The sequence below is a fragment of the Lemur catta genome, chromosome 9, assembly GCF_020740605.2.
Source record: "Lemur catta isolate mLemCat1 chromosome 9, mLemCat1.pri, whole genome shotgun sequence".
In the NCBI taxonomy this organism is placed as follows: domain Eukaryota; kingdom Metazoa; phylum Chordata; class Mammalia; order Primates; family Lemuridae; genus Lemur; species Lemur catta.
This window is the reverse complement of record NC_059136.1, coordinates 76,868,087-76,881,037: the sequence shown is the minus strand read 5'-3', so window position 1 is coordinate 76,881,037 and position 12,951 is coordinate 76,868,087. Positions and strand designations below refer to the sequence as shown.

The 12,951-nt window shown below is 34.7% G+C and overlaps 1 protein-coding gene across 1 annotated transcript in view; it reads left to right on the top strand.

Annotated features, from left to right (window-relative positions):
• The window catches only part of ZFHX4 (zinc finger homeobox 4), a 177,785-nt gene that overhangs the window by 145,379 nt on the left and 19,455 nt on the right, over window positions 1–12,951 (top strand). The window contains exons 6-7 of the mRNA XM_045560887.1: window positions 6,261–6,377; window positions 12,638–12,771. Coding sequence (XP_045416843.1) covers window positions 6,261–6,377; window positions 12,638–12,771 — 251 coding nt within the window. The remainder of the gene's footprint in view (window positions 1–6,260; window positions 6,378–12,637; window positions 12,772–12,951) is intronic.

The window sequence follows — 12,951 nt, the reverse complement described above, 5'->3', positions numbered from 1 at the left end:
ACAAATAAGACAGATTACGTCCCTCATTTTATACAATATTTCTAAACAAATCAATAAACAAGGTATTTTCAGATTGCAGTAAGTGTGATAAGGGAAGTAAAAGAGTTGATATGCTAGAGCAGGTGTTCTCAAAGTATGGTCCATCCCCTTTCAAGCAGCATCAGCACAACCCAGGAACTTGTAAGAATGCAAATTCTTGGGCCCCGCCCCAGACCTACTGAATCAGAAACACTGGGTGTGGGAGCCAGCAAGCCCCTCCAGGTGGTAGTGATTCTTGCTGAAGTCTGTGTGACAGGTGATGAGCTACTTCAGAAGCAGTGGTCAGAGATGGTCTCTGTGGAAAAGACAGGTGAGTTGAGTCCTGAATGATGAAAAGGGGCCAATTATGCAGAATCTGGGGAAATGTATTCCCAACAGAGGTGGGAAGAATTTAATAACATTCCAGGAAAAGAAAGAAGGCTAACATGGACAAAGATTAGTGAGTAAGGGGGAGAGTAGCGTAGGATGCAGTCAGTCAGAAAAGGGGGTGAGGGCCTAATCATTTCAGCTCTAGTAAAGAGTTGATTTGTTATTCTAAGTGAAACAGTAAGCTTTGACAGGGTTTGAGCAGGAGAATGGCTTTATTTTATTTAATTGTGCAGAATACATTATAGGAAAGCAAGAGTAAGTTTTACCTAGTTATGAGACCATTTCACGAATACAAGCAAGAGATTAAGGGTACTGGCAGTGGAAATATAAAGCAGTGGATGGATTCAGAATACATTCAATATTTTGAAAGTAGAAATAGTAGGACTTGCTGATGGATAGCTTGCATATGAGCAGGTAATGGAAGAGTCAAGGATGGCTCTTGTTTGTGTTGGTTGGTATAACCATTAACCAAAACATTGAAGATGAGGGAAAAACAAAAACAAAGTGTTTCAAGGGGGAATCAAGAGCTTTGATTTGGGCATGCTGAGTTTGATATGCCTTTTAGACATCTAAGTGGAGTTACAAAATTTAAATCCATGAGTCTGGATGAAATCATGTAGGGTGATAATGTAGACAGAGAAGAAGACTCAGTCCTAATGCTGGAAACACTCCAATATTTAGATGTTTTAATGGAGGAGGACCCAGCAAAGAAGAATAAAAGGGAACTCTCAGAGAGATAGGGTAAAAACCACAATAGTCTGATACAATGAAATCTAAGAGAGATACATGTTTCCAGAAGAAGGAAGTAGGAACATCTGTTGAGAAAAGGAAGCAAGATGTACACAGAGAAGTGACTATTGAACTTCACAGCATGGAAGTCATTGGTGACTTTGAGAAGAGCAATTAGTATGAATAGAAACCATCCTAGAGAGGGTTGAATAATAAATGCGATCTAGTAAAGAAAGAAAATGCAAAAAATAAAAATAAAAACAAAACTCCAAACCAGACTACCAAAACCAAAACAAATACCCCTTTTAAATAGAGGAATGAGATGGCATCTAGACTCTTCCTTTTCTTCCTCCAGTTTTGCTTCCTAAATTCAATGCACTGTTCCAACTAACATGTATTGCCTATGTGCTATGTTCCAGGCACTGTTCCACGTGTTTCTAGCACAGAGATAAATAAAATAATCACTATTTTCAGAAAACATTTACCTATTAGGGCAAGTAGGCAATACACAGATAATTTCCACATACAATGGTAAGTTGTTTAACATTGATATGCAGGAAAAAGAAAACATATCCAGAAACACAAATCCTAGTTCAAAGTTCACAGAAGATGTTTTGGAGAAAGAAACAATTACTAGTACTAGTAATACAGCTATCATTTTTTAATATTTATTTTGTATTAGGCTCTGTGCTAAGTTTGATGTTTTATTTCATTATAAACCTTTAAAGTAGGTATTACTAACTCCATTTTTACAGATGTTGAAACTAGTATTTCCCAAGTTGGGCTTAAAGAAAAGTGGGAATTATATAGTGAAGAAAAGTTGTTCTACATAAGATAAGGAAATGTAATAATGTGTATAGGGAGGGAGAGGGCACTACAAACAGTTGGGTGTTTCTTGAACAGTGGCCACAAAACATGACCTGGACCAGGAACATGAGCTTTACCTGGAAACTTGTTGGAGATGCAAATTCTCAGGCCTCACTCTAGACCTATGAAATTAGAATCTCTAGAGATAGAATCCAGCAATCTGTGTTTTAACAAGTTTTCCAGATGATTCTGAGAACCTAAAGTTTGAAAAGACTATTTTTGAACATTAAGTGCTAGGCAGGAAGTAAAGAAGGATGAGACTGGAGTGGTAGAAAGGGACCAGGTATCTTGGAGGTTTGCTTGCTGTGTACAGAAGATTGAACTTTTTCTTCGTAAGCGAAGAAAAAAATCACTGAAAGATTTTAAGTAGGGAAGTCAGATTTAACTAGATCATATGGCAGAGTGGGGAGTGACTGGACAAGGAGAGCATGGAGAAGTCAAGGAAAGAATTCATATAAGCTCAGTGTCTTCTATAGAGATGCTCAATCTATAAAACTAAAGATGTTTGCATTACTATACTCTCTTTCCTCTTTACATGATCACTCCATGAGTTTAAAAAGTATGCATTGCTTACTTAGAAGGCTTAGAATAGAGGGTTCTCAAACCCAATTGTATATTAAAACAATGGGAATTGAGCACAATTTGCAGTTACTTAGATCAGAGGGATACCACTGAAGTATTCATTGATTGTAGATTTGCTTAGAAATTCTATTATTTTTGTAGGGTAAATAATAGTGGTTTTCCAATCATTTGTTATTGGATGAAATGAAATCAAATAAAAATATTCTAAGCTTGCCATTCAAAAAGTTTTCTTTTAAATATAGTTGATGTGTATATATAGAATAACTTATAAGATTGTCATTTTAGGCATGTTAAAAATGCTGAGGAAAGTTAATTGTACCATACTTTTGTATTATAAGGCTAAAGTATTTTGTCTTCTTCTATTGTTTTGAAACATCAAAAAATAAAAATGTATTATCATTTGTCTGAAAATTGGGAAGTTCTAATGGACCCTAATGCACATTTTAAGCTTAAGTATATATGTATCATAAAAATTAATATACAAATTGATACCCTTTTCTAGATTTCAAATGAATAATTTAAAATGCATATGGTATATACATTTGCTATATGCATATATGAGTATACATAGGCTGAATACAACAGTATTATGAAATGCTTTAATATTTTCATTTTTATTGCATATATTAGTGAAAGATTTATTGATGAACATGAAAACCACTTTAATATCTTTGTTTTGGAATTTTATATATTTCCAGCAGTTCTAAAGTTCTCCTTAATATATTTAATGTTATATATATATTTAATGTGATATATATTTTTTCCTGTAAAGCATCTTATATTTTATGGTATTTTACAATTGGGGAACTATGGTACTTGAAAATTAGAATGTAGCCACTCCCTCCTGTAACCCCAAAACCTAACCTACAGTTTTTCTAGAGAAAGTGCTTTCTCTCATTCATACTCTCGACTCTAAAGTCTATTTATATAATGAATGTGAAATTTATTTCTAAAACTCTCTTTGAGAATAAAAGTGACCTTTTATTCTGACTTATATGAAACTTTATGGTGTGTGTAAGTTACCTTTTGATTATTTTTTGCATGATTAAAAATTTGCAAAGTCCTTATGGCTCCAAAGAGCCTACCTGTAATAAACAGCTTTCGCCTTCTAAACCACAAAACAGGTCTGAATTGCTTGAGCATTAGAGCTAATTGCTTGCCTACTTCAAAGGAAGAACTCAAAAAGGGAGAGGGGGAAGAAAAAAAGTCGCAGAAGCAGGGCATTGCAGGCGAATCCACCTCTAAAGGTTATGAGTTGCGGCTTGGAGGAGCCCAGCAAAGTTATGGCCTCAGAACTGCTGTTTGCGATTAAGTTGATGGCGAGAGTCTATCCCACAATCTTTCCCTGCTGCTGACACAGAGTCTTTGTTCACATTCAGATTTCTCAAACTGTTGCCAGGGTCAGGCTGAGGTCAGACACCACAGTGATGTATAGAAGAACATGTCTGGGAATTTCTCTCACACTTAAAACACATACCAGAAAATGAAGAAGAGGACCCTGCAAAATCTGTCTGATGAGACCCAGATTATACTGTAGCCTTTATTTTAGTGCCTTCATAATTTTCTTCTTCTTCTCCTGACACACAATGTTTTATTAATGTGAGTTGCGATAGCCCTTACAATTTTATGTCCCCTCAAGATAAGGACACTCAGTAGCACTCTGACACTTCATTTTCCAGCCCTGGGGGAAAGGTCCAGTAAATCTACTCAAAGAAGTCTTGCATCCCTTCCCCAGGATGAGTTGAAAAGTAATTGCCATGGGCTGGCGTAGGTCACGGGCTTGACACTGGATGTCACGTCACGTGTGTGGACTTCGGAGGGACACGGCCCAATCCAGTCATGATCTCAGCCTTCCAGCCTCCCAAAGCCAGCTTGACCACCACTGCACCCACCAGCCTGGCCCCTGCCGGGAGGAAGGAGCCTGGTTTGCTCAGTAATTATCATTGATGGGTGAAAGCAGGCTAGAACCAGAAGTGTTGATTCTCTCTCTTTTTAAAGTAAAATTTCCATGTGTAGTTGCCTGAAAGGAAAGCTTCCCCCAAACTCTCAGCTGACTGACCACCTAAACAAGGGTCTCCTATCTGCTTTTGTACAAAGGCAGAGTGTAGAAATGGAATAAAATGGATTTATATGGTGCCTTTGAGGACTCACAGATGAAACACACTCTTATTTTGAATGTATAAATGTCCTTGTTTTCCCTTTAGCTTTTTGGAATTTCCTGTTGAGCCCAGAACTGTCCCCCTCTGTTGTCTTCCTGCTCCTACAGTTGCAGAGCATGGCTGGCAAGTGAGGCACTAAATAGAATATTTTTTTTGTGTGCTCAGCTGCTACATATGACAGTGGATATTTCATACTGCTGTCAGAACGTTATTAATAAAACATGGGGTGTGGAGAGGGCCACGATTTCCCCTTTCAATCACTATAGCATTTGCAATGAAAATTTTATTCAGTGTGTAATTTTCAGTTAATGCTTGACACTTAAAATGTCCATAGCAGCGTTTTGTATGGTTATTGAAGGGTTAATTGTATCATGTTCTCTGCATAAAAGCTCTGCTTATCAAAAGCAAATAGAAGAGTGTATGCAAATGTGTGTTGATGACCTTTTGCCTTTCCAGGGTTAATTTATATGGTCATTAAAGATTTTATGAAATTGAGCAGCCTGGTGCTTCAAATCCCATTTTACCTTCTTTTCCTAATTTATGTAATTCCTACCTGAACAGGGGAGTATGATTTTTATTTTTTGTGCTGCAATGAAAACAGCATGCCATGCTGTGGGGAGTTGCGAGCCTGGTTATCTGGCATTACTCAGATTGCTAAAAATTCATTAAAATGTGACATCAACACAGTGAGAGACAAATGATCACAGGATGAAAGAGAACAGTGGGCCTTTCACGGATTAGTGTTACACAGCCCCAGCATAGAGGCTAACTGCATAAACAGATTAATCCAACAGCAGTGGCATAGCTAAGATTTACAGAATAATTAAATAGGGTTGAGTTACTATAAGGATTTCCATGTAATCTAGCCGGTGTGAACCCGTGAATGAGGTGTGGGGTGATGGGGTTGTCATAGAAGAAGTATACCTTGTTATGTCCTATGCCCTGTATAGCTCCCCCTACAGAAAAAAAAAAATCTCCAACATAACCAAAGTTACTCTAACAAAATTCCAAAGTTACTCTAACAAAGAATTCCTCTGGGATCTGGAATCTAAAGGCAGGAGTAACACCTGTCTTATATTTAACCCGTTGTTATCACATTATTTCACTAAGAATTTTTTCTAAGAATCTCATTTATTCTGACACTTATCCAAGTCCACTGAACAGTGGGTTCCTGTCATTACAAGGTTCTACCATTGAAATCACAGAATTGCCTTAAACCCAATTTTTAAAGCCTTTATCAGCTTAAACTGTGCTAAAAATGATCTATTTTAATTTAGTACAGACACAGGCTCTCAATGGATACAAAAGAAATTGCTTTAGATAAAAATTTGTATGGCTACAGTCGGCATGCTCTAAGGTAGACTTTTGCATGAACTTACATTCTCTTGCGGGTATGCATATCTGCAGACGTTCATAAATAAAGTTTCAAGTGGTCACTTAGTTTATTTCAATGTGTGCTTTTTTTTGGTGGGGGGGGTGGGTTCAATTCTATTGACTGGTATGCTTTCTTAACAGAAGAACAAAGTGAGGAAGCAGAAGGAGCTACTAAGCCTACAGCAGTGGCTGAGGATGATGAGAAAGACACAAGTGAGAGAGACAATAGTGAGGGCAAAATCGCTAATAAAGACTCTGGTAAGATGCTAGAATCCTTCACCTTTCATTTCCCTACACCCATTCCCTGCAATCAACCCTTCCTTTAACCCCCCCACCCCCTGCAAAGCTTATTAAAAGCTTTTATTCATTTTAAACTGTCTGAACATTCCCACTACTATTCATTGCATGTGCATTTTGCATGTGATTTCTATCAGTAGCCTCCCATTGACCTATTTTTAATCATAACCATCTGACAGAATAGATGTGGATAAGTTGAAGAATATTACAGGACGACCAGTGAGATTATTTTTTAATCAAATCAGTTTGTGTGCTTGTAATTTTTTAAGCGTCTTTCATTAATCTTAGCTATACTTGTGATTCCTCTGATGGCATATTAATTTTTCATAAGCACAGGATTAGATATCACTCGAATTTTGTCATTCAGTCACATGCATTCCCTCCCCCCTAAACCACGTAACCCTAAAAATAAATGCTGTTTTTTCTTGCTTTTTTTTTTTTTACAACTTACACTCAGGAATTTGCCCTTTTTCAGGGCATCTATTTGAGGCATTTCAAACAAAATCCAGTGAAAAAGTTTACAGATGATTCAGCCTAAGAAAGAGGAAATATCATTGAAAAGGGATTAGGTGCTGGGTAATTTTGATCTTCTAGAATAGACAAATCCCAGTAATGAAAGCTACTGTCTTTGAAAACAAACCTTCGTGTCATGACATTTACTTGTGCACAAACAAACCCTAGGCCAGCATCTGGTGTGGATACCTAAGGCTTTTTCTGTGTTTGATTTGGCAAATATATGACTTCATCCATGCTTTGTATGTATGAGATGGAAATCTATGGTCGCAATGAATATTACATTGGCTACTTTTGCTGCACGCTATACCTAGTTTTATTATGTTGGACTCATTGAAGCAGAAGAAGTGCTGAAACGGGTTCAAGCCTATTAGTTTCAGGTAGTCATCTATCTTTTCCTTGAATTTCAGTGACAGCCGCATATAAAGAAGCTTGTATTCACTATGAAGACATTGGGTTGTGCAAAAAATATCATTTTTACATACAAGTTTATTTAAACTTGAATCATCTCATATTTGTAAATCAGTCTTTGCATATCTAAGTTTTGCCTCCCCTTCAAAAATTATCTGAAGGTCCTCTCTGCTCCTCTCCCCAAATTGTTCAATGATAAATTTCTTTCAGGAGTCCAGTGAGAAAAGTGCCATTGAAATTTGCTTCTGGGATATAGTGTCTAACATATGATTCTAATTTGATTTTAACAAAGAGGAGCTAAGGTTGGTATTGAGCCTAAAGCAATGTAAAAAGATGTCATAGCTGTATATTAGTAAACTGTCTCCTGGGGTTACTGACAAGGAATTTGAAGTACCTAGTGATCAGTTAATGTGAAGGGCAGTACCATCTAAACTTTATTTGGAAAAGACTGGAAATAGCAAAGTGGTCAGTTTATTCACTCTTTTCGATGGACCTCATCAAGACTAGCCGCTTGACTGGTTCAGCGAGGGCAGGATTTTGTCTGTATTCAGTGGCATCTTTCACACAGTACTAAAACAGATTGCAGAGTATATCCTTCTCATTCTCCAGATGAATGAATAACACACAAATATTACATTAGTGTTCATTGAGTGTCCATGTAATACTTAGGTATATGACATTATGCTAGGTTTTCAATATCTAATATTTAGTACCTGGTAAAGGATGGATTCTGGGAATCCCTTGAAAATGGATCTAATCTTAGCACTGAGGAAAGAGTCTTGCTTGGAACATATCACAGATGCGGGGGCTCTATCTCCTCTAGCAGCGCCATTTACTGCTCTGCATAAGTAATGGACTCAATCACTCCCTAATGGCCTGATGAGTTATTGTCCTTCCTTTGGCGCCTAATTGTACTAGCCAGACAAGACTGGGTGTATGAGAGGATACAGACCATTGTATAATGGTAGTTATTTAAAACAAATTTTATCCCTGTAGAAATGCCTCCGCAGGAATATCTATAGGGATGAAAATGGGGTTTAAGCAAGAACGAACTGAAAGCAATCGCTGAGATGCAAATATTTAGCTTTGAAACCTCCCAGCCTTCAAGACTGTTCTTGTGATTGACAACGAACATGAACTTTGAACAAAGTTTTCTGCTTTCTAAATTGAATCTTATTTGGTTAAAAATATTATGACTTGAATATTTTTCTTTGTAAATATTTCTAATTATTAACCACTTATGTAAATATATACATAAAATATATAGTTTTTTCCTTACATCAGTCATAAATGTAAAAAAGAATGCTAGCAAACTTGCAAATGAATTGCTATCTTAATATATTAGATGGGAAAATAGTTTGACCCCACTTTAACTAGCATTTTTTAGACATGAAAGAATTAACACACGTTAGGAAGACTACGTTTGTGTAAGCTGTTGTGCTATGTTGCTGACTTTAATCGGTAGGACTAGAGCTTTCAAAATGAGACTTGGCAATGTGCTTGTTATATTTGTTGAATATTCATTCATAATAGAAAAGCCTTCTAATGCCTCATTTATATTGTCATTTAAATCTAGTGCCACTTTAGATTAATTATAATCCAAATTATAGCTCTGTGTGGTACAAGAATTAATATAGAGTTTATCCAGATTAATACATTTGCATTGAAAATGTAATATGTCTCTGCCATGGCTAAGGGGACCACTTTTTAATAAGGGAGTAAACACGAGGAAAGATGGAAATTAACCTTCATTATTGCAATTAAAATTATCCTTTCATTCTAGTCTCATTAAAAAGAATACTGTACCAGTAATTATAATTTAGAATTACTTGGAGTTTAATAGCATCTTCTGTTATGTTCAAGGTTTATAGTATTCAAACTTTACCAAATACACTGACTCATAAATAATAACTCAGTATTTTGTTTTATTGTTTTTTCAAGATTTGCTTTGAGTACATGTGTGTTATTGGATTTTTCTCACTTGTTATGAGTATAAACCATTTTACAACCTTCTGTATTTGAGGGATTGAAAATTATTAAGTAGGCGGCATCTGAATTGAAATGAATTATGCCATTTTTATATTAGCAATCTCATGCAAGTTAAATAATCCCATAACTGACAGATAATCATTGACTCATCTATTTGGCAGTGCTTATTTGTAATTATTCATTTTTTTTAGTTAAAATACATTAAAATGGCATTGTTCTTTGAGAATATTGTGGTGTCCTTAATAAAACAAAATGAATTATAATCCCATTTCAAAATTTTTTCTGGTCTAGGGTAACAAACAGGGTTGATTTCAAATACAGTTGCAGACATAAACTATGAGCAATCGCAAAACTTAATCAAAACCTTCCTAAAATTAATTGGCCCTTATTTTATAGAAGACATTTCCAGGATAACACAATTCAGAAAAAAGACCCCAGAGGTGATTTCCTGTAATTTACCATGGATCCTGTAATATTAAACCTGAGATAGTACCTTTTTGAATATAAAAGGCGTAACACATAGAATGTAAGTTCCATCATCTTTACAAATAATTCTGACGACCACCGTCATCTTCAATAGTCTGTTTTTGTCATATGTTACCACATCTCAGCATTCTCTGCTTCCTCTTACTGTCAGTGACATGCATTTCTAGGGTGCCTAGCTAAAGCTAGGTAGCCTACCCTTTATTTATAACTTCTTTTTAATTTAAAATGAAATGGACTTCAAGAGATTCCTAGCTTATATTAAGATTATGTTTTAATTAACTAAATTAGCTCAAAAATGTGGAAGTTGACGCACATATACAGGATTGAATACTATAGCCAACACTTATTGCAATGGCCATGTGATTAGTGATCCTAAAAATTAGCTCTTACTTTCTTGATGAAACACGGAACATAACTAAATTCAAAAGCAATGATATTTTTGATGAATATTAATAAGCACAAAATAAAAACAATACATTCTTAATGGTACTAATTATGCCAAATATGCATACCAATGTATAGGCTTAGTAAAATGTTTTAAACCTTGAAATCAATACTTTTTTTGATCCTTTATATCAATACTAGAATAAAATACATTTATACATGCTTATGAAAATAAGTCCATAGCTATACATTTAATAGATTTAGAAGTTTCTGGAAGGTTTAGTCTATTTCTGATGATCAGATGGGTCTGCAAGCAACAGTCATGGAAATTGTCTTTAATTTGTGTGTGACAGTCTTTGATAGCATAGGGAAGTGGATCAACTTATTATTTGATCATGTTCAATTCTACCATGTATACAAAAGAATGATAAGGGGATACGACATAGTATTATTCTCGTAAGGAAATATATTCTTACTTATTAATGGGTGAACTTTTAAAGAAAAATCTCACAGGAGAAGGCAATTGATAGACATTTGCTGATTTTATATAACAATCATTTTATATAACTTAGTCTGACACTTTAAGCAACATATTTTATTTTCAAATACTACATATATTATTTTCTTAAATGTTTGTTTTTAACACTTTTAAAATAATAGCACAAAGTATACTCTGCTTTGAGAAAGAAAAATATATATTTTTTGATTCCATAATTAATTATAAGATAAACACTCCTGACATATCTTTGGATATCAAATACTTGGATAATTTTTAAATCAATGTAACGAAACTTTTCGGCCTATCTTAAGTTTATTCAAGTACAAATCTGATAAATTAGATTTTTCAAATACCTAAAAAGAATCTAAATTTTTCCAAGGTGGATATATATATAGAGGACAAATGTACCAATTCAAATAAAGTCTAGTGTATATAAATCTAGAAATTAGTACCAGTGTAATCTGTTGAAAATTTTGCACTAATTCTGTATCTACCTACCACAAACCCCAAGGGAATATATAATAATTATTACCATTATGTCATTTAAATTCTATTTTAATTTTGGTCTCTATGGAATCGCTTTTTTAAATTTTTTTTCTAAATTCAAAATTTCTGAAATTATTTATATGGTATAAAATATTAATCTCTATCCAGGGTATAAATAGAATGTATTTTTTTTTGTTTATTTTTACTTTGTTTTCCATAACATCCTTGACCTTATTTCTAAATTAAAAATGGGTTATTTTTCAATAAGGTGCAATTTGTTCATTTATATGAAACGTATGTGGATTGAAAAAAAACAAGATAAATCTTCATGCACAGCATACAATCAGATTACGCCTGGACTATATATTTACGTGGGATCTGATAGCAATCAATGGTTTAGCTTCATTGCATTTCAAGATGTATTTGCACCCAGTTGTCCAGTGATAGTGTCCTCACCCTGGAAATAATTTAGTTGCAAATTGACTGGAAGATGGTGAAAATTGAAAGTTAAAATTAGAAATACTCATAATAAACAGCAGAAAAAAGGTCAGATGATGCCGCGCTATGATGAGATTGGAATGGCTGGTAAATGAGGTTTTGTGTTTGTCGTGAGATGTATGTGACATGCCTACCCAATGTCGCTGTAATATCCAGCCTCACGGAGGAGATTATCGGGCAAATTGATGGTGGAAAGAATTTTCTGTTAGACTGGGAAATTAGAATTGCACTCTTTTCTTTGATGTGTATGAGGCTCCCACACATTACATTGCTCATCTAGGCAAAATTTTAAATCGTCTTTAACACCAGATATTTGGATTAACCTCATAAAACAATTGTCTTCTTGAGATTTGTACTATCATGTTCTATGGACAGCCAACTGCTGAAACAGCTACAGCAAAGAGTAAATCACTAATAGCAGCAGCAGATATGTTGTATATGATTAATTTTATAATTTTTTCAATTTTTATATCCATTCCTGATATAAAAATATTATTGGAGTTTCTGAATTATAACCAGTCAGCTTTTCTCAGAATTTTCAAATCTTTTCAGTGCCTAAGAATTTTAGAAAAGAGATAGGTAATTCAACATTAGTAGAAATAATGATTTTTTTAAATTAGTGTTTGTGAATGGGAGTAGATTTGCTTTAACGTGATAAAGGCATTCTGAGACACCAGAGAGCACATGTTATTGATGAATCTTTCAAGGCCACCTAAGGTTATCTAAACACAAGGCAGGAGTACATTTTAAAATATATTTATGAAGTCCACTTAGTTGGTGGACAAAAAGAAGTATGCTTTTTGCCTTTTGAGATTAGCATCATTTGCAAGTGCTTGTCTGGTTCTTTCTATGATTCAGTGGCTTTAACATCATAACTTTTTGAAAAACATAATTTTTCTAATTTTGACATTATAAATGTTTTTAAATCGAGCTTTTCTATTTTGGGGGGAATCAGGGATAATCACACCAGAGAAGGAGCTAAAAATCAGTGCGGCAGGGGGGACCCAGCCACTCCTGCTGGCAAAAGAAGAAGATGTTGCAACAAAAAGGTCAAAACCTACAGAGGACAATAAATTCTGTCATGAACAGGTAAATATGTTTTTTTTTCCCTTCGTTGCATAAATCTTTTTTTAAAAAAATTGCTCCTGATAGTTTTAAAGCCCCAAATGATTCCATGCCAATGAATGCATGTAGATATTACAATTGGCAATATAATTAACTCTTGGTATTACTTCTAATATTCAGACGTCATAAAAATGTATTAACTAT